Source organism: Pipistrellus kuhlii, unplaced genomic scaffold (genome assembly GCF_014108245.1).
Source record: "Pipistrellus kuhlii isolate mPipKuh1 unplaced genomic scaffold, mPipKuh1.p scaffold_m20_p_4, whole genome shotgun sequence".
NCBI lineage: Eukaryota > Metazoa > Chordata > Mammalia > Chiroptera > Vespertilionidae > Pipistrellus > Pipistrellus kuhlii.
The window spans coordinates 33,645,582-33,664,950 of record NW_023425540.1 but is presented as its reverse complement, the minus strand read 5'-3'; the positions used below and the strand labels follow the sequence as shown (position 1 = coordinate 33,664,950).

General features: G+C 46.9%; 1 protein-coding gene across 4 annotated transcripts in view; it reads left to right on the top strand.

The window, feature by feature from the left end:
* The window catches only part of ZNF366 (zinc finger protein 366), a 61,414-nt gene extending 46,833 nt beyond the window's left edge, over positions 1 to 14,581 (top strand). For all 4 annotated transcript variants that reach the window (XM_045571583.1, XM_036410529.2, XM_036410532.2 and 1 more), the window contains 2 exons: positions 7,179 to 7,353; positions 11,009 to 14,581. In XM_045571583.1, the coding sequence (XP_045427539.1) occupies positions 7,179 to 7,353; positions 11,009 to 11,571 (738 nt within the window). In that variant the 3' untranslated portion in view covers positions 11,572 to 14,581. The remainder of the gene's footprint in view (positions 1 to 7,178; positions 7,354 to 11,008) is intronic.
* The last annotated feature ends 4,788 nt before the right edge of the window (positions 14,582 to 19,369 follow it).

Sequence of the window (19,369 nt, the reverse complement as noted above, 5' to 3'; positions counted from 1 at the left end):
ACCCTCAGCTGGGCTCTGCTCATCTCACTGTGGAATCAGTTCCTGGGAGTAGAGGCACCAGTAGGGGAAGGTCTGAGGGTGGAAGGACCACTTGGGGAATGAGGTGGTTCAGGGATGAAGGGATGTGGAGAGCTCCTGTTCTAGAAAAGAGCTATCTTCTTCCCTGTGCAAGCCAATGAGTAGAATACAGAAAGGAGTCAGAGAAGCTTCTAGCACTGCCCCCACTCCCATCTGACCCCTCCCCTCCTGCCCTCCTGATACTTGCGCTGAGTGACATAACTTGAATGCAGGTCTTCCAGGGATGATGAAGATATTCTGAGGCTAGCCCTCAGATGGCCTCAAAAATGCTCGGTTGGGCTGAGGAATGACTGTGAGCACAGTCATCTGGAGCATTTCTGACTTATTCCTAAGGACCATGGAGTACCTTTGTTAAAGTCTCCGTGTCACATTAACTTGCTTGGATTTTTATTTCGTCAGCTGAGATAATGCGTGAGCTGAAGATCTGTAAAACCCAAAGCACTGAGTGGGATCACTCAGAAATGCTTGGGCTTCCCAGGCTGTCCCCTCCCAAAGGAGTCTTGCTCACGATTGGGTAGTTCCATCCAAGGAATGTACCGGCAAGTATCACTGAATGCACATCTTCAGGGGGGAGCTGAGGGGAAGAAGAGGGAAACCACCATGTTCAGCTAACACTAAGCCCTTCTGTTGGAAACGGAGGTTTCCCTTCTCTCTGTTACTGCATGTCTGACGGGGTCCAAATGATAGTCTCAGTGGATCCCTATTTCTGAAATAGGGTGTCCCGCTTCCAGGGGCTGTTCCTGCATTCAGGCCCCTGCAGCATGTCTCCTCACTTGAAGGAACCCCCTGTGAAGCCAACTTCTTTCCTGTGCTGGCCACTCCTGGACAGGGTGAGAGGGGTCAGGAACCAGAGCTTCCCTAGACCTGTGTGGGCATTCTCCGGAGGTGGGGGAAGGAGATTTCTCCCTCCAGCCCTTTTCCTGCCACCCACTTGTGTTTCCCCTCCTTTCCTTCAAGTTCTAGTTAGTTTGAAAGTCAATTTATGTCCATCTTGAGTCATCTGAGTGGAATAGGGAGGAAGCTGTATGTAGGACCTGGTGCAAAAGGAAAATGTGAGGCCCTTTGTTCAAATGTTAGGAAGGATTTAAGACAGTAAAAACAGAGTAAAAACAGAGCATCATGCATAACTCGGGACCCTTCTGAGTTTGGGGTCCTGTGTGACAGCCTTGCTGCGTGAGCCAATGGACGCCACCGACCAAGTCCTCTCTCTCTAGGCACTTCTTTGATTTCCTACCCACTTCACTAAGCCCTTTGACCCCTGCACTTTTAATAGAGCTGTTGCTGCCTGCCAGGGTTTCCTGTCTCCCACAATGGAGGTGCAAACAAGAGCTCTTTTCTACTCTTCATTCCTGTGTTGAATTTACTCTTGGACTTCAAGCACATTCTTTATTTTTTATCTTATCAACTGCTGGTACATAAAGTTGTTAAAATATGAAGGGAACCATTGCATAGTTCCCTAAAATTTCACACCTGTCCAGTCCAACCAACTCCCACCTCTACCTCATCAATTCAGGTCCAGCAGTAGTGGTTAAATCAGGAAGAAAACGTCTCTGAAATGGAAGGATATGTGAGGGGGCAGAACCAATACAGGACAAGGGCTTGTAGCATAAAATGGCAGCTCTGAAAGGATGGGGCTATGTGTGATTTGGGGCCACAGAGACAGTGCTATTTCTTTATATCGAGGGCATCAGAGGAGCCTGAGTGATTTCATGGCCCTGGTGGTATATGAGGATTTAGAGCAGTGTTTTTCAACCTTTTTTGGGCAAAGGCACACTTGTTTCATGAAAAAAATCACGAGGCACACCACCATTAGAAAATGTTAAAAAATTTAACTCTGTGCCTATATTGACTATATATAAAGTAATTCTCTTGAATAGGAATCAAATAAACACAAAGAAAGTATTTTATAATTACTTTATTATGAAATATTAAGTAAACAAAATAGTGAAAAATTATAAAATTCTTGTCTTGTCTGCACCTACGGCACACCAGGCAACATCTCGCGGCACACTAGTGTGCCGCGGAACAGCGGTTGAAAAACGCTGATTTAGAGGGTTCTCTCTGGTACCGGTTCATAGAAACTGTACAATGCAAGTATAACAAGGGCCCAGTGATGCAGTGAGCTAGCCTGGCTTGATGTTTCAGGCCTCCCCTCATAAACAACTGCCCCCTCTTCCCCAGTGATAGTGCACCGTACATGGGTGTCTGATGGCTAACTTTATGGTTCAGAAACTCAACTCGGCTTCTCCTTGGGTGTGCAGTAGGCTCTGGATATCTGGTCACACCTTGAGAGAGGGACTTGTAGCATAAAATGCCAGCTCTGAAAGGATGCACACCCAAGGGGAGATGGGCCTGGAGCCGGAACTGAACTGGTATCTTCAGGGTCACTTCTTCCTGGGGCCTAGGTTCTCTCAGCAGCTGTAGGTCAGGAGGCCGCCTAGGAGAGTGATTATACTAGTATCATTAGTACAAAAATAATTGGATGTGAAAGGGGAATTAAAAAAAAAAATCAAATGCAGGTGGCCCTTCTCCATTCTTAGACATTTCTAAAACAAGAATAGGTGTCAGTCGCCTTGAATATGAGCTCTCTGTCTCCTGGAAAGTGCCAGAAACATACTGCAGGTTTTCCCTCTATTTGTTCCCATCTCCCTGCAGAGTGCCACCCTGGTCACCCTTTCTACTATCACCCTCCTCACTTCAAAGGCATTTCAGAGCATGTCTGAGTTCACAGGCTATTGTAATGGGCCTCTGTGTGTTGGAAAGCTAGCTACAGGTGCCATGGTGAAACGGGTCACCTTGAGAGGGTGTCCTGTGGACTTTGATTCCCATCCATGTTGTGCTGGATTCTTGGAATTCTGATCCTGGGTGGAGCTTGTTGGGGATTTGAGAGTTGGGAAAGGAATGGAGGGCCATTTGCTCATTGTTGTGTAATCCATAGCCTTTAGGGAGGAGTGGCTAGCAGGCTACATAGGAGAACAGGGCCAGACAACTAAACCAAGGCTTTATCATGGTGACAGGGCAGGCATTTCCCTCACAGGATTGGCATGGCTGGGGTGGGGGAGGTGGGGGAGGAGAAGGGCAGACCTTGCTCCTGCCGTACTCTGAGAAGTAGCTCTGTCTCTTTTACCCCAACCTTGCAAGAAGAAAAAAAAAAGAAGGAAAAAAAAAAAGGAGATTCTTTAGGTAATAGATTCCAATTTCTTGGGACTTTTGCCACTAAAAAATCCTTCCTAAAATAAACCCCTCCTCCTGTTGCAATATGAACTGGTTCTCTCCAGTCCGTGCTCAGTGGAAACAGCTGTCCTCAGCAAGCAGCAAAGTTCGCTCACGGTGGGATTAAGCTTTAACAATAGAATGGAAAATTAGAGGAGAAGAAAGGTTTCCATTCTGTTTCTTTTTCTTTCCTTATAAAAAAGAAATTACTGCCCTTCTGGGCTCTTTTGCTATTGGCTTGGCTCCTGGACTCCTAGCTCTCGGAGCCAGCTGGAGCCTGTCCAGAGACCTGCGCCTGTGCACTTAAGCTTGTTTCAGAAAGATGCTTCCCAGATTCTGCGTAAGCATGCGGGGGTCGACTTGGATGCTATCCTTGTAGCAGCCACACTCCATAAAAGCAGAGAACCAGCTGCCGTCTTTGGGAAACCTGTCCAGGAAAAGCAGCCATCCAGAATTTCCGGGACACATTCTCCTTTGAGATGGGTGAAGCCGGGAGCTGCCTAAGTTATGAATCACCAGGTCATCTGCAGCCCGGTCTGAAGCAGAGCCCTGAAGGCCAAGGGCAGAGCTGATAGAAGAGGATGAGGTCTCCTTGAAAAGGGTCCCCACCGCCTCTGCCAAGCAGGCCCCATCTTCCCTTCCGGCTCTTGGATGCCTCATGGGGGAGAAACCAGGTGGGGACTTTCAGGGGCTCCGTACTTGGAACCGAGGTTCTCAGGCTGGCATTGAGGGGGTTAAGGCAGTGACCAGATAGCAGCCTTTTGGCAGCAAAGCCCTCCTCAGCAGAAGGAAGGATATAGCTGTATGAACTGCCTGCTTAACAATGCCTCACATGTCCCCAGGGGCCCGCCTGCAAATAGATTTCATCTTGCTTTCTCTTGTACTTTTCAAAGCTTCCTGTTTTCTCACGGCCCTTTTGGACAGTTTACAGTCTCTCTCTCCCTCCCTCCCTCTCTCTCCCTTTGAGGAAAGGAACACCCTTCTTATTAAAAGAGAGAGAGAGAGAGAGAAGAAGAATGTAAGGGAAGGGCAGTTTTAGCAGAAGCCATTCTCCTGGGCTGCAGGCTGCAGCTCTTTGACCTTTTCTCCCAGAATAGGAAAACACAGGCTTCCTGGCGCATCTTGGTCCTCAGGCTCACACAGGCCGGTTGGCACAAAGCAAAGTGGCTCTTCTTGGCTTCGTGGGCCTCTGGCCGCAGCCCAGCCGCTGCCCGCTGCACACAGCCGCCTGGGCTTCTCTGGCTGGCAGCATCATCGCTGGGACTCATGGGAAGTTGCCTGAGGCATCTCCAGGCCCTGGATCAGGGAGGGAAGAGGCACCAGGGAACTGGAATTGGGAACTCCCATGAAGATAGGAACAGGGTGCCTGTCAGCTGTTCAGCAGGCTGAGGATCAGGCAGCCAGAGACTGGGTTCTTCCAAAACCTACAATCTAAGAGCAATCTTCTTTTTCCACCCACATTTCCCAGTGCCGGGTCAGGCACAACTGCCTCCATTTTATTATGCTTAGAGTAACCTGGCAGGTATTTATACAAAGGATCCTTCACTTCCTTCAGTATTCCCTGCAAATAATTTAGTTTAAAAAGACAGCACTCCATTTCAAAGATCTATTTCTGGAATGTAAGAGCATAGTCCATAATAATGATAGTAATAAAAACTCATATTTATTGAGCTCTATTTGCCAGACCCTTTACATGAATGGTCTCATTTGATCTTTATAACAATCATTATAAGAAACTATAATTATCATCAACATTTGAGGGAAGAGGAAAGGGGGAGCTCGTTCTCTGTCCTTCTGAGGTCTCTCTATCACCTCTCTGCTCTGCCCTCTCAAACTCTAATGCAATCTGCTACTAAAGGACAGTTCAAACACTTGTTCCAATTTCCTATTAAATGTTGAGGCCCACCTACTTCTTGACAAGTAGGTATAAATGTGGCCATCAATGGGAAAGCTGAGGCTTCATATCAGGCTCACTAATATCCCTCCTTAGAGAACTGAGAGTTTAAGAGGGGTGGGCGGTTGAGATAACTGCCTGCAAGAGGAATGCTGTCCTCTCCACTCCAGCAGTTCCTCCACGAATGCCTGCCAGTATCTTAATCTTCGCAGACCTGTTTTTGAGTCTTCTGCTGCAGCATCATGCCAAATAAATAGGAACCAAATTAAGTATATTTTTTCTAAAATGACCATGACTTGAATATCTAATGCAGAATCTTTAGATTCAAAGCTTTTTTTTTTTTTCTGTAGCCAGAACAGAGAACTGCATAAACTAAACTAATAAAAAGATAACAAAAGGTTCCCAGAACATGCGCACATGTGCAAAACTTAGCCACAGGTTGATAACATCTTAATACATAGTCTCTGTTGAAAATAAAAGAAAGCAAATATCCATCCCACATGTAGGGCTTCCAAAGATGTTGAAATTAGACCAACTCTCTCAGCCTTTCCTTCTTGGGTTACCTTTTCTAAATGAATGTGGTATGCACATGCTCTGAGTACTGAGTGTGGGAATTCATCTTTGCTGGTAAGGAAGTAAAAAGGGAAAAAAGTACTTAAAACTCCCAAATATGAATCACTTAAAAATACAGAACCAACCATTCATTATCCATGTGTGGGTTATCTGTGATAAATGTAATACCCCAGGCTGGCTTCTACCATCCAGCATTCTTTTGAGCTAATCTCTCAAGGTCACCATTTGTTAGGTCTGTCCATTCTGCCAAGGCTAGCTCAACTCTCACCTCCATAGCCACATGAGGAAAACGTTGCCTTCATTACCAAAAATTCAACCCAGAATCCCCAACCATGGCCCTGAACATACCTCTCAGGAAGAGAGGAAAACTGATGTCAGCTTTAGAGGACGGGGTTACTCCTAGTTCTCTCTCCATGGCATCTCTCACTCCGTGCTGGCTTCTGAGGTTGGCGTGGGATGGGGAGTGTTCCTCCCTTGACACTGTATCCAAGCACAGCCAAGGAAGGGCTGGAGTCTCCAAGCCCTGCCTTGCTGAGGCTTAGGGGCAACAAGACCAAGCAAAGCACACTCTCCCCATCTGCAAACAGTGCCTTGGAAAAGACAGTGTCTCTTCTGAAAGCAGTTGTAGAACCACTGTCATGGTCCATCATGCATTTGCACTTTAATGGAAATAAAGAGAAATGACAAAGAAAAAAAAAATAAAATAAAACATGTTTACTTCTTGTATACCTGAGATAATATTTTCAGTACTTGAAATCTCTACCCAGAGAAAAGATACTCCTTCCTTTACATGTCTCCATTTTCATTCCAATAATTAGCAAATTTAAAAATTAGAAAAGTGTGGTGTGGTGGCTGACCATGTGGCCTCTGGTGTCCAATGACCTGAGTTCATTATCCCAACTCCAGCACCCACTAGGTGTGTGCTTTGGCCCATCTTAATCCCTCAGTTTGTCCATCTGTACTGACAACAGTACGCAGCCTACCGGGACTGATGTGAAAATTAAGTGTGATGTTCCATGGCAGGCTTAGGATAGTGCCTTCCATATTGCCAATGCTCCATAAATATTAAGTAAGTAACTGTATCATTATTATTCAAGTGAAGCACACTTTGAGCAATTGCTTTTCGGATCAGCTTTTCCCCTTTTCAAACGGTTCAAAAGAAGCTCTAATAGCTTTGTGATTTTTACTTGGAGTTTTAAACCCTCTACCACAATCTCAAGAGTCCATCCCTACCTGCTGCTCGTCTGAGCCTGGCCACAGTCCACCCCCTCCTTGACTTCCATGGAGACGTTTTCTGTGGAAGCTACTCGAAATGCCCAGATCCAAGCAAAGGGCCTCACACGGGCCTGGCTGTGGGTTCACCTGGGCGGGGTCCTCTGCCTGCAAGTGACTGTGTTCTCCTCGTCTCCGTCTCTGACAGCTGTGCGGGAAGGAATTCAACCGGATGCACAACCTGATGGGCCACATGCATCTGCACTCTGACAGCAAACCCTTCAAGTGCCTCTACTGCCCCAGCAAATTCACTCTGAAGGGGAACCTGACGCGCCACATGAAAGTCAAGCATGGCGTCATGGAGCGGGGCCTCCATTCTCAAGGTATTAATCTCCCAAGAAGCCCCCGTGCCTGCGGGGCCAGTGGGTAACTTTGTTTACAGGGGGCTTCGCTTTATCCTTATGGTCGAAAAAGGGAGTGCAACTTTAAAGACGAGACAGGCCTGCAGGGTAGCAGGAGCAAGCTGACAGTGTTATGGTAATAAATAAAATGCTAAGATTTGAAGGTGGTAAGTACAAATGAAGTCTAGGAAGTCAATTGGAACATTATAATGATGCTAGCCTCAGGCTGGAGGGACTTCTGTTAGTCCCATTTTATAGATGGGGAAACTGAGGCTTCCCAACATTCGTTTGCCAGAAGTTGGTCAATTGAAAAGTGGCAGAGTCAGGATTTGAACACGGACCTTTCTGACTCTAGAGCCTGTCGTGTATACACTTCACCACACAGCTGTTCAAGGGCATGTGGTTTTTTCCCCTTTTGGAAAAACAGGTTTGCAAGCTCTGATGTCAGCAAAGGTATGTCTGCAGGCCTCCTCTGACCTGTCCAGGACCAGACAGGCTCAAGGGCAGTTTTCCTGCTCAGTGGGGGCTATGTCTCCCTCTGTGAGACCTGACTGAAGGGATGGAAAGTTCTCGCCTTGTTTGTCAGTTCCAGGGCCCCCAGAGTTCATGTTCCAGATCTGCTGAACTTGGCAGGTTGCTCCTTTGTCACTAATCAGGCAGTCTATCCATAGGCAGTAAGTGCAGTCCGTCCTAGGCGTGTGCCCTGAGCCGGGCAGCAGTGAGGGACGGAGACCAGCTTTGTCCTCTGGGAGGTCTGCATGTAGCGAAAGGAGACATACAGAGAGGTAACTTAAATCGTACTAGCTGCCGGGACCGGTTTGGCTCAATGGATAGAGCGTCGGCTTGGGGACTGAAAGGTCCTGGGTTCGATTCCGGTCAAGGGCATGTACCTTGGTTGCAGGCACATCCCCAGTAGGGGGTGTGCAAGAGGCAGCTAATCAATGACTCTCTCTCATCGATGTTTCTAACTCTCTATCTCTCTCCCTTCCTCTCTGTACAAAATCAATAAAATAAAAAATAAAAATAAAAAAATGCCACTGGGATGCATAATTAAAAAAAAAATTGTACTAGCTGTCCGCTCTCTTCTGGTCACTGGTATAACCAAAGCACAGGCAGAGACACATTAGAGTAGGGGTGTCGAACTCAATCAGAGAAGGGGCCAAAATCTAAAATCCAGCCTAAATCGCGGGCCGAATGGTTTACTGAACAGTCATAAACTGTCATTGTGATGGAAACACAGCGGAGTGCAGTGATGACAGCGCGGTGCGGGCCACATTGCAAGGCCTGGCAGGACGGATTTGGCCCGCGAGCCTTGTGTTTGACACATGTGCATTAGAGCTCATTCCCACAATTCCACCAAGTAGACTGTGTTGTTCTCCTTTTATACAAGAGGAGATATAAACTGCTCAAGGTCAAACAGCAAGTTTAAAAGGCAGAACTGGAATTCCAATTCAAGAATTTCTGAGTCAAGCCAGTGCTTACCACACTAGATAAAAACACAGGTGATTCATTTGTGTTTGCTCTTTCTCCCACCCTTTCCAAAGGAGATGGTCAGATAGGCACACACGTTCATAAGTGAGCAGCACACAACGGAATGATTGTGGTTTTCAGATTTTTACAATGTCACCCTGACTTCTTCGACAGGGAACTGTGGTCATAAAGCAAGGCCTAGAATTGGTGCAAAAGCCCTGAAAATTTCTGGTAAAAAAACGAAAGCAATTTTCCCACCCTGACGATGTTTTTCACCTGAACTCTTCTTCACATCTCTAGTTGTCTGAGTGGCTTCCCAATTTAGGCCTGGATTTTTCCAGAACAGCTGAAATGTGATCAGTCTCCAGGGCTGGAGACACAGAAGGCCATGATGAGACAGGCCTGCACTGACAGCCTAACCTGCTCACCACAATTCACCCCGTATGGACACTCAAAGCCTAGCAGGCACCTGACATCTCTGTCATCCTGGAGAAATAAAGAACACCACTATATATCACAGAACTGCTTTGAAAATTTTTGACAGACTTGCAACTATTTTAATGTTTTCATCTACAAAAGGTGTCACTCATTTTTCAGTCCGATTTTTGAAATGGCTTAAAAACCAAGGCCCAGATCAAAAAGAACCTCCCTGTGCCCCGCACAAGATGAAAGCTATAGACTTCTGTGCCTGTGGGCATCTTGAGGATGGCAGCGCTGGACGTCAGCTTGCTTTGTGTGCCCCCACCCAGAAGCCTGGTCCTCCTGCGGCGCAGCAGGCTCTGGCTGAAGCCCAGACCCATCCCTCCTACTTCCCCTGGCCAGTCGCGGTCTCCTTCCCCCATTGCACCCGCCTCCGTTCCTTAGGGCCTTACGGCCAAGATCAAGTCAGGTGGAGCCCTTCCATGGGCCTGCTGGCTCCTGAAAAGTGGGTGTCTAGAGTCCTCAAGCAAAACTAACAGTGAGACCCTCTCACGTTACTGTGCCTGATAGCAGAGACACTTGAAGTTGGACACAGGGGCTTTGGGGTCCCCAAAAGACCCCTTTATAGGATATCTTTTTTCCCCCAGGGTGGAAATATCTTTATTATTGATTTTTTTTTCTTATGGTAACAGCTCACTGAAAATAATAAAATAAAAACATTAGAAATAAAAAGAAAAGATGTAAAAAAATCACCTCATTTTTTAGATTTTAGACATTTTTTTAAGAGACAGAGAAAGGAAGTAGAATGAGTGAATTGGGTCTACACTATAAATATTCTATCTAATAAGGAGGGAATATGCTAATTGACCATCACAACTTCACAATATGGTGACACCCACAGCCAATAAAGAGGGAATATGCTAATTGCCACACCCTAAAGATGGCAGTGCCCCACAGCCACGAGATGGCGGCAGCCAGTCCCCTCAGCCCTACTGGGGTGGCAGGTGCATGGCAGGGCCCACCCCCAGGTGGGTCCAGCTGCCCTGTGCACTTGCTTCTGGAGTCTCCCAGTCCCCTCAGCCCCATACCTTCCAGGGATGCCTGAGGCTCAGGTAACCAGGGCCAGCTGAGGCTTGTGCTGCCAACAGTGGCAGCAGCAGAGCTGTGATGGGGCATCACCTTCCCCTGATCGCTGAGTTACTTCCCGCCTCTGAGGGCTCCAGGACTGAAACGGGGCAGGCCTGGCTGAGGGATCCCCCCTCCAGGGCATGAATTTTCATGCACCGGGCCTCTAGTACATAATAAATATATGTTTTATACTTAAATATATAGAGAGAATAACTCTTTATGTTATTAGGGCTCTGCATCTCCCACACATAGTTCATTGGGAGGATGTACTATTATTTATTTAAACAAATCTCTACCATTAAATAGATAACTTGTCTTCACAGTTTCATTATTAAAAAATGTGGTGATGAGCACACTCCCACACATATTTGTTCACCTGCAAATGTGCATAGTTTAAATTCTCCGCAGTGTCATGGCTAAGTGAGAGCCAGGCTTGTTTTTAGCTTTTGGTGCATGTTACCAAATTCACCTTCAAGGGCTCACATCCACGTGGATTCTTTCAGGGAGTTTATCTATGCTTAACATGCAAAATCAAGCTACCATGAAGGGCCCTGGGTGCCACCAGCCCCCCATTTTCAAAGGCTTTCCCAGGGCCTGACGGCTGCCTTTGCTCTCACAGGTTTTGGAAAGGGGAGACTCGCCCTGGCGCAGGCGGGGGTCCTGCGGAGCCTGGAGCAGGAGGAGCCCTTCGACCTGTCCCAGAAGCGCCGGGCCTTCCAGTCTGACGGGGACAGCGCCAGGGGCAGCTCTAGCCACGAAGAGGAGGAGGAGGAGGACCACTGCTACGAGGGGGAGCCGGACAGCCTGGGCCCGGCCCCTGCCCCGCAGAGCAGGCAGCTCTGCGCGCCCCAGGATCTCTCCACCAAGCCCGAGACGGCCCCCCGGGCGCCCCTGGAAGCCTGCGAGGAAGAAGAGAAGGAGGAGGAGGAAGAAGAGGAGGAAGAAGAGGAGGCCTTGCAGAAGGAAGAACGCCAGGAGAAGAGCAAGGACAGCCTTGGGGCAGAGGGCGGCCAGGAGAGAGAGGGCGCGGGCAGAGAGGAGGGTCCCAGCCTCCGGGTGCTGCAGGGCGCGCGGCGGGGGGCCTCCTTTTCTGATTACTTGTACTTCAAGCACAGAGAGGAGAGCTTAAAAGAATTACTGGAGAGGAAAATGGAAAAACAAGCAGTGCTTTTAGGTATCTAAGTTGACAGTTTTAGAATTACACTTGGAAAATGAGAAGCAGGCAGTTCACATATAGCTTTCTGCATGAGCTGTCATTTGCTGGCGGCTGGCTCACATCTTCACAGATGGCTCCGACTCTGTGAGCAGGGACGTCCTGAGCCATGGAAATGCTTCTCGGGTCACTCCGGGCCCTTGGTTTTTAACACGCAGGCAGGTCTCCCCAGTGTTATTTCTGCCTCTCCAATGCAAGACGCTGTGCACACACTCCTCTGGGTATCTAACTGCAGGCCGATGCTGAGGTGCTTATAGGAATTCTCCTTTTCTTTGACTAAGATACAATACATGGTCAATTTCTTCCAAGTGGCAAAACTATGGTGCTTGACATGTTTCCTAATGAATGACTGTTTCCTTGAATGTGTGAAAGTTACAATATTTTTCCAGGTGAAAATATGAGAAGTTGTATATATCAACATAAAAGTTACCTTTATTAAAAATATATATATATATGTATATATGCCGGACATGACACAGGAGTTAATGAAAAGGAGTGTTCTCGTCTAGTCGTTGCAGAAATAAGATAACGTTTCAAGAGAAAATGAATAATTGTGACCAAGGAAAGCCCAGCCGTTCTTGGGTTCCTGCCTGGGTCCAGCCACTTCCATTGGGTGCGGGGTTAGGAGCCGGTTTGCAGATGACGCCCAGTGCTGGAGCCCATGTCCCGATTGGAGCTCCCTCCTGGAGGCCTTGCTAAAGCAGCTGAAAGAGGAGTTGCCACCCTGGGAGCAGCTGGCTTCTCCTTGGGGCTAGAGCTGGGGCAGTCGGGGAAGGCTCCTCCCTGAAGTTGAAGGTCTGACTTGTTTGGAGAATTAGAATGGCCAGCAGCCGGTCGCCAGCAGGGGAGAGTCTGGGCTGTGTTCCCAGTGCGCCTGCACATTAGTGTCAGCGCAGGGAGCCTTTCTAACAACACCTCCTGTGGGCCCGCAGCGTCCGAGACCCTGATGGAATTGGCCTGAGTGGAGCCCTGCTTCGCTCATTTTCTAAATGGCCCCATGATTCTTCTGTGCAGCCAGGGTTGAGAAGCACGGACTGGGCTAAAATAGTGACTCCCAGGACCCCCTCCCAGGGACTCCATGAAGATTTCTGTGTCTGGCTTCAGACTCATTCGGAGAGAGAGCAGAAGACCTAGGAATCACACTGCTGACCTGGGCTTTTCACCTGTTCTGGAAGGGACACACACACACACACACACACACACAGTATGAACACATGCTTTCTATATTTCAAGATGATGCCTGAGATGTTTAAGGTCACTTAATATGTTTTTAAAGCACATAGCCAATTTATAGTGACTAATCACGTCTTCCTAGATGCTTGAATCCTGACTCCAGTGAGTGCCGATGATCATAATGGGTGGGCCGAGCCTGCAGGTAGGCTTCCCTTGGGCATGGCACCGAGTAGCGCAGTACTGACAGGACGTCACTTACGTGTGGCTGACCATAAGCAGGAACCCGCTGGTACTGTGTCTGTGTTTATGTAAAAACTGCCTCTAGGTTGGTAGTTTCAACTCTTATTTGTAGAGCTAGGTACTGTTTGTTATTTTGCTTCCTCTCCTCCCAAAGTCCCCGATACATTTCTTTAGAAGATCTGGCCCATCTTTGACTGCTGGGTGCTAGCTTTTTCTCTTGGCCACGGTGCTTCCCCATCAGCCTCATCTCATTCTCATCTTTCTCCCCGGGTGCTTTGTCAATTCCTGATGCCTTTCTCCTGCCACTGTGCCTAAAGCTCCTCCCTTCAGCCTCACTACCGCCCAGTGCCAAAGCTGCTTAAGCTTCCATGCCCTCAGGTCAGAGCCTCTGCAAAGGGATGCTGAAGGTTAGTGTGGCTTCTACAGTTACAAACACAACTGTGTGGCCAAGAACCTGTCCCAAGTCCTCAGAGGGGCAACTTGCCGTCCACTCATTATTAATATGGCTCATTGATGCCCTGCTGAACTCACCCAGGAGGTGGACCATGCGGTCTGTGAGGTCCCCGGCTCTTAGGGTCCTGGTCCATACTTAACTCTTTTAGCAGTTGTGGGTGGAGGAGCTACTCTGAGGGCTGCAGACTTCCAGTTTGTTCTGGGTTTGGCTAGCTGGAACAGGAACCAGGGCATCTAGAATAGCAAGTTCTAGTCTGTTCTAACCAAAATGGATCTCGTGGGAATGTTTGAGGAACAAGGTCATGTTGAGATGGAGAGGGTGAGGTCCAGGAGAGTGGTTTTCACATGGTCTATTGGGGCGCCCCTCCAGGGCTGCAAGGGAGAAGAGAGGCTCTCAGCATGCATGCCCAGGTCACTCAGTGTGGTTCAGATTTCGTCTGTTCTACTCGTTAGACTTCTCAGGAAAATTTAATTTGCAGGGAGAAGGAGGTCCAAGGGAAGTAGTAAAAAGTTGTTATGGAGCATATTCTAAGGCCTGTGTATAGTTCGTAACTCTGAGTAGGAGATATTTAATTAGCTCTATCCCCATGGTTAGTATACACTGACCTTCTGAGAACCAAGGTTAAAATGTTGGTTTTGTATGTTTTTTGAGTGACCAGCATCTGGTTTGCCCAGGACAATCCTGGTTTATACCTGTTGTTCCAGGGTGATTACCAGTAGTGTCACCTAAACTCTGAAAATTATCCCAGTTTGGATAATAAATTACACGGACACCAATGCCTAGGTGCAGAGTTCAGGAGAGAGTTAGCCAACCCTGCCTAATGAGCTAATTAATCAGAATGAAACCATGTAGGAGAGCCTCCGAGTCCATCCTCACAGAACCTCAGGGATGATATCATCCAGGGTAACCAGCACTCCAGGGCCAGGACAGCATGACATTCATCACATTGTGACACTCTGAAAAGAGGCCACTGCCAGATGCTTTCCAGGCTTTTAACCACTATCACTTTGAACCGAAAAACTGACCAGCCCTGTGGCATATTTTTCTTTTCCTTTCCATTCAGGCCTATCACTACCTCCTCTTATGCCTTTCAAATCTTGTACTCTTTCTTTTTTTAAAAAATTTGACTCCCCACTGGCCATGAGACTGAAGCTGACCTTTCATAACCCCGCAAGGATAACTGGTATATTTGCATTTGAGTAGCTACGTGGAGAAAGCTTAAAGTGAATACTGTATTTATTAAGCCCTGAGGCATCTAATAAAATATTAACATCGTGTTTTAAATCGTGATCTTTGTCTGCTTTGCTGGAACAAAATGTAATGGAGCTAACATTTAAAATCCTTCTCATATTTAGACAACATTACGCCAAATGTTGATTTTGTACAAAATTCTGGCTTGCTATTTAAAGATGAAAACTCCAAGTATGTAGTAGCAGCAGGTTGTGAATATTGCTTTCTGCTCAGTGAAAAAGCAGTTTACCTGAAAAGAGCATGTAGCCTATATTTTGTTAACTTAAGCAAATAAAGACATGTTGAAAAAGCTGAGTTAGTTATTTGCAAACACCCACATTTTGCAAGGAAGTTGCCATTGTCAATGTCTCAGTCCCATCCTATACCCTCTGCCTGGCCCAGGGAAGGGGTGTGTGTGTGTGTGTGTGTGTGTGTGTGTGTGTGTCCTCATTGGCTGGAACCTCAGCCCAGGGATACAGATGCTGGATTCTCCCTCCCTCCTTCAGAAAGGATTAATGACTTGGGCCCATCTGCTGGCTGGTGACATCTTCCTATCTTTTCCACCTTTCCTATTAAAACAAACAAACAAAACAAAAAACAAAACAAAACAAAAAACTAGTTCTGGAAGGGTGTCATGGAAAAGTGGGAGTTAGAAACTGTACTGCCCATTCTGCATCAGGTTCTTTGTAGAATAAAGTTCAACCAAGAGGAAGTGTATTTTAGTGGACAAGAGCACAGCTTCTGGTGCCAGATACCTGGGTTCAAAGCCCAGCTCTCCCACTTTCAATCTTTAGGAACTGACACCAATTTGTGAACTGCTCTGTGCCTGTTTCTTCATCTGTAAAATGAGACTAAAAAAAAAAACACTACCTTTCTCACCAGGCTGTTATGCAGGTTAATATATCTGAGTCACTTATGTGTCTGGCTCACAGTTCATCCTATATAATATTATTAGTAGGTTATCATCAGCAAAGTGGCCAGGAAGCAGAACACTCTGTTCTCCTCATCAGAGAACTCACCACGCAGTGTGGGCAGGGGAAACTGTTGCTTTCTATGGGAGCTCCCCTTTTAAACACTACAACTGTTACATGCCAACCACTGTGCCAGGCATTTACACACTCGATCTCACTTAAGCCTCACACAACTCTGAGAAGCAAACATTGTTATCTCCATTTCATGGATGCAGAAGTGGAGGTTCAGGAGAGTAAAAGAGCTTGCTTCAAATTATCTAGCTGGTAAGTTCCTCCTTTGCCTGCAAAGTATTTAGGGTGTGGCAAGTTGAAGTTTCTGAAGTATTGTAGATGCTGAGACAAATGTGAGTGCAAAGTGCTAATTAGGAATTGGCATTAGTTAAAAGAAGGGGGAAGAAAGAAGACTGAGCAAAGAGAGAAGCCAAACAGTGAGGTAGGCACAACCAAGCCCCAGCAGGCAGCTCTGGGGAAGGACTGCCCATCAGGCCTTCCACCCCCACCAGAAGGGCATGACCTCAGGCAGGTGTGACTCTTCAGCTGGGGCCAGCTCTCCAGGAGCCGGTGGCTGTGTGCTGATTGCAGTCCCTCACAGGTCAGTGTGAGTCCTTCCTTGAAGAGAGACCAGTGACTCATCTCTGTGTCTAGTACAGTCCACCCCTTGTACCACGCCCATCCATGTCATGTACACACATGGAGCGTCTCCTCCAGGGTTCCAGAAGGTCTCTCTTCCTGAGGGAAAACTCAGCACACCAGAGTTAGCGGGACCAACTTCAGCCCCACTACGGCAATCAGAATAACAGACAGATGGATACTCATTGTCTCCTTCCTCCTTACCTGTGTTGATACCTCTCACCTTTCCAGGTGGTATGACCAGATCCTCATCACCAAGGGGTCTGAGCCTTGATCATCACGCTGCTATGGACTCGATGTTTGTGTCCCCCAGGATTAGGAGTTGAAGCCCTAACCCCTAGTATGACAGTATTTACAGGTGGGGCCTTTGGGAGGTAATTAGGTTTAGATGGAATCATGAGGGTAAGGCTCTCATAATGGGATCAAAGTCCTTATAGGAAAAGAGAGATACCCGACCCCCCCTTCCTCTCTCCACCATGTGAGGACACAAGAAGGCAGCCACCTGAAAACAGGAAGCAGGTCCTAGAAGGACATAGAAGCTGCTGGTACCTTAATCTTGGACTTCCCAGCCTCCAGAACTAAACGTTTGCTGTTTGAGACATAACTGTGTGCCGTTTTAGCTACCCGGTCTTGGTATTTGGTTATAGCAGCCTGAGCAGACACAGGGCCTTGTCGGAACGGGGTTGTTCTTCCTGTTCGCCTACAGTCACAAGTGAGGAAAGAAGGACCAAAAGGAACCCAAGTGAGTGACCTGGGTTCTCACATATCCCTCCCTGGCCCACTGTAACAACAGCCCTACCCCTTCCTCATGATCAGCTGAACAGCAGGAGGGAGAGAGTGATGTAGGTGAGGCTGGCATGGAGAGTCACTAAGCAAGAGGGTGACATAGATTGACATTTTCTAAAGCTCGTTCTGTCTGTAGTGTAGAGGATAGATTGGAAGGAAGCCAGGATGATGCTGGGGGACCATTATCTCTAAGTCTTTGAGGGATAATATTGGCCTGGAGTAAGGAGGTAGCATAGAAGAAGTTAGAAGTGGACAGTTTAAAGTGTGTTTGGGAGGTCCAATTGACTTGTTCTACCAAAGGCAAATTTTAATAAGAAGATAAGTGGATATTTTTCTACAAAAAGAAAATGACAATATAAGGTTCATCTCCTCATATGACAGAAAGGATGAGTCAGAATTTTATAGCTATCATAAAAGCCACAGTCTTCACTCAGTTGTCAGGGGAGCATATTTACCAAGGACAGAATATAAACATCATTCAGTCCAACTGGTGTCCCTCAGTTTTATCCTGGGGCACAACTGGTAAGGAAGTAAACAGTTGAGACTGAAGAGGACACGAGTCCTCAGAAATAAATGGCAGAAGTGAAGACAAGGGGGCACAGCATTAGAGACCAGAAAACTATGGAAAGAGGCTAGACCTCGGAGACCTAGGTTACGCTGCAGAGCCCTTGTCATCCCTAAGGTCCAGCCAGTGAACTGATACATGTTCCTGATAATAAACTTGCATGGTCCAAGGACAGTTCATCTCAACCATATTTATTAACTAAATATATTTCCACTCTAAACCGTTCAGTGCTCAGAGGGTGGCAGTCCAGTGATCTGGAAAATTCTACCCAGTGCACACATTATTTTGTAACGAGGCAGAATAAATGAGATGTTGTCATGTTTTAAGTCCTAAAGTGAATTGGCCCATGGCACTACAAACAGCATCTAAAAAAGAAATAAAAACACAAAATGTGTGGAAGGAGTTTGTTCCTGCCCGTAAGGAACACACAGTTCTTAGCAGGCCCAGGGCAGCTGGCAGGAACATGGCTAATGATTTTTCAAATCTCCTCTCTCCAAAGCTCCAAAGCCTTAGAGCTAAAAACTGTCCTCGCTGTGAAAGCCCAGGTGTGAAGCATTTCATTTCTTTTCTTTTTTTTTTGCACAGCAGAGCTGAGCCAAGAGTAACTTCCAGTCCCGTCACACACTTGCTCGACAAGTGGAGGAAGACATGCTCATTTGATAGCTGGGGAGTGACCCTCATAGGGTCCCTGGGGACCCAGTATCAGTGGCGCTCACTGCTTCCTCTTCCCTGGATGCAACAATATATTAAGAGACAGAAAAAAAGGAGGTTGGCTCTTTTCATGATTTTCCTTTTTAATTTTTGTTGAAAATGGACTGTGTTCTCTTGAGCCTTCAAACAAATGGAGGGGAAGTGGAAGCCCAGAAGTTTCTCTTAGGTTCCCTGGAGAGGGGGGTCTGTGTTTGTAGTGCAATGTGGGAAAAGTCCTTGTGTATCTGCTGCATTGTCACGTCTTACCAGAGTGATTTGCAGCAGGAAGTGTGGGATGAATACAATTTCTACGTAAGAGAAAGTGATGGAGCCCCAGCCAGCCTTTGAATCAAAGATCTCCTCTTGCCCTTCATCTGCTAGATGTGCTTCCCCTGACCTCCACCTCCCCATCTTTATTAAAGGATGAAAAAAAAAAAAAAAAGAGCAAGAACTCTCTCTGAACTTGACCCAAACAAAAAGTCCAGCCAGAAAACCTTGCTATTCAGAATGCACTTTCACAGGGAGGGGGAGAAGGGGGTGTTTGGAAGGACATGCCAGAGATCACAGAGGCAATAGGAGGGTGGCTGCGGAAGCTCTTGCCATCACACCTGAAGAACCATTTCAAACCAATCACGAGGGTCGTGTTAAGGTTCCCACAATGCAGGGTGAGTCTTTTCACAGGGCAGATCTTAAAAAAAAAAAAAATGGTCTCAGAAGAAGAATGGAGAGATAGAGAATTAAGAGACATCTAAAAGGATTACAAGGATACTTCTTTCATTTTAGCAATTCATCATATTAAGATGCTGAAAAATACTTTTATTTCTTCCAGGAAGTAGTAATAATGAAACTGGTCTCCAAGCTGTGTAGGATGAGGAGATGGATGGGGTAAAATCTATTACTCATTCTGGACTTGCAGAGACTGTGCTATTTGACATTGTTGAAGGACAGCTTCCCTTCCAACCTGCAGCCAGTCTAGCAAAGAGAATAGTTTTACTTGGAGTGGCAGGTTATCCAAGTCAGGAAAGTAT